This window comes from Eurypyga helias, unplaced genomic scaffold (assembly GCF_000690775.1).
Source record: "Eurypyga helias isolate BGI_N326 unplaced genomic scaffold, ASM69077v1 scaffold16791, whole genome shotgun sequence".
NCBI lineage: Eukaryota > Metazoa > Chordata > Aves > Eurypygiformes > Eurypygidae > Eurypyga > Eurypyga helias.
Window position 1 is genome coordinate 4,318 of NW_010231787.1, and position 2,406 is coordinate 6,723.

The following is a 2,406-nucleotide window of genomic DNA, read 5'->3' on the forward strand; positions in this document are numbered from 1 at the left end:
CCAACCTTCCTCGAGCCGGTGCCGCCCCGCCGTCTCCGAACGCGGCGTCTGTTGGTCCTGGTGGGCCGAGGTCCTCCCTCGGCGATGCCGCGTTGTCCAGTTACAAAGTGAAGAGTCGGACAAAAATCATCAGGAGAAAAGGAAGCTCGGGGTAAGTTGCTCCTTGTTTTCAGGGCGGTGCCGTTGCACTGGCTGTGTTTCACATCCCTTGGCTTCACGTAAGTCGTGGTCACATGTACCAGTGGAATGCCAGTGAGGGTTGTTGTATATGGGAAGATACGTATATTCCTTTCTCTTTCCAAGTGCAGTGACTTTGTACTGCGTGGAGGCATCCCGCTTCCCAGGGTTGGAAGACCTCAGGTTTTAATTGTTTTAGCAATCTCTGACTTTAACCTTTCAAACAGAGCTGGATTTCCTTCGCGTTTCCTATCCCTGTTCTCCGAAGACTTTGCTGCAGCACTTGAGACTCCTCCCTGACCTGAGTAACCAACTAATGTTCAGAGGGAAGGAAATAGTGGTCTTCCTTTATTGATTTATTTTTAATCTCCCATAACCTTGTTGCACTGGGGGCTGGGGAAAAGGCTGAAAGTTGGGCTTGTTCAGCCTGGAGAAGAGGAGGCTCCCAGGAGACCTTAGAGCACCTTCCAGTACCTGAAAGGGCTACAAGGAAGCTGGGGGGACTTTTTCCAAGGGCCTGTAGTGACAGGACAAGGGGTAATAGGTTTAAATTGAAGGTGGGGAGGTTTAGATTAGATAGCAGGAAGAAATTCTTCCTGGAGAGGGTGGGGAGGCACTGGGACAGGTTGCCCAGAGAAGCTGTGGATGCCCCATCCCTGGAAGTGTTCAAGGCCAGGCTGGATGAGGCTTGGAGCAACCTTGTCTATGGAAAGTGTCCCTGCCCGTGGCAGGTTGTAGGTAGCTTGGGAGAACGTCTTGTGCCAGACCAGCACATACTCCTGGGGTCTGGTGGAGCAAGTTCTCCCTCCTGGTGGTGTCTGATAGGGACAGAGTACAATGGGGAAGGTTATAAATGAAGCTTGACGGAAGGAAAAGGTGTGTGGGTTGAGTTATCTGCAAAAACGGTTTGCATTGGGCTGGGAATCAAGGGGAAACAGGTAAGAGATTGGGATCAAACTTTTCACTGTCATGGAAGTGCTGTGAGGGCTTGGTTATGTTGTGCTCTCAGTGGGAAAGCTGTTTTGTGCTGTTTTTCTCGGATGCAAACCCAGCCTGGCCCGCAGGGCAGGGGTAAGCGGGATGGGATGAGGTTGGTGGCACAGCTCTGCCACCTGTACCAGTGAATTCGTAGAGACCCTCAGAGTAATGGGCACATGGTTTAGCTCCTTTCTTGCTGCGATAACACCAAGCCTGAGCTCTTGAAAATCGAGGACTGTGGCCTAGATAACTATTTTAAGTGCTGGAATGAGCTCGTAACACAGCACCGATTGAGGATCTGGTGCCTTGATTCCTGCTTCTCTTTCCCAGATCCTCCGCTCAACACACCACCGCAGGCTTCCCTCCTTGCCTGCTCTCCTGGTTTGCTGGGGGATGTGTCTGCGGGCGTGTTGTGCTGGGATGGTCGGTCTGGAGCAAGGTGCTTGGAGAAGCTGGGATTGTATTGGAATTTTGGCAGTCAGGGAGATGAGACCCCCTCTCATCTCACTGAAGGACAGCATCCTGTCCTTCAGGGGAAGGAGAGGCTCTGGGGAGACCTTATTGCAGCTCTGGGCCAGGGGATCAGGAGCATTTCAATCACCTCTCTACCCTCTTCTGACTGTGTGGTCTTCCTTTTCGCAGTTCCCCGACCGAGAAGAAGAACAGCTCCTCGCCTGCTACGCCTCTGAAAAGCCACTTCCATCTCAGGAAGAAAAACTCCTCGCGGGGAAAACCTTCTGTGACGCCGAAACGCTCCTCGCCCAGGGGCCTGGTGCAGATCACCAAGCACAGGCTCTGCAGGCTGCCGGCTACCAGGATGCAGGTCTCCACCAAGGAAGGTAGGAACAGCCATTCCAAGGGATGACCCACGGTGCTCGCTGACCGGGAGCGTTCCAAGGGAGGCTCTTGGTTTTGGAAATGGGTTACTAGATCTTCCTGGAAGTGAAGCTGCTGCTGTTGGTCCTGGAGCAAACATTGAGGAGCAGAAATTTGCTTGGGAGCAGAAAGCAGAAGGGAATGAGTTGAATTAGGCTGTCAAAGACCTCATTCTCCATCTGTACTTTGCCAGAAATTCATCACACTTGCCTGGTGATCCAGCTTCCCTTCTCATCTCTGGGCCAGGGGATCAGGAGCGTTTCAGTCACCTCTCTACGCTCATCTAACTGTGTGGTCTTCCTCTTTCCAGTTCCCCGACAGAGAAGAAGAACAGCTCCTCGCCCGCTACACCTCTGAAAAGCCACTTCCATCTCA

At 52.6% G+C, this 2,406-nt stretch overlaps 1 protein-coding gene across 1 annotated transcript in view; it reads left to right on the forward strand.

The window, feature by feature from the left end:
- Positions 1 to 2,020, forward strand: part of LOC104516777 (zinc finger CCCH domain-containing protein 3-like) — a gene marked incomplete at its 5' end in the record, with an annotated part of 3,266 nt that extends 1,246 nt beyond the window's left edge. The window contains 2 exon segments of the mRNA XM_010161215.1: positions 1 to 151; positions 1,798 to 2,020. The exon segment at positions 1 to 151 is cut by the window's left edge and continues 38 nt beyond it. Of these exon segments, the coding sequence (XP_010159517.1) occupies positions 1 to 151; positions 1,798 to 2,020 (374 nt within the window).
- Positions 2,021 to 2,406: the final 386 nt, after the last annotated feature.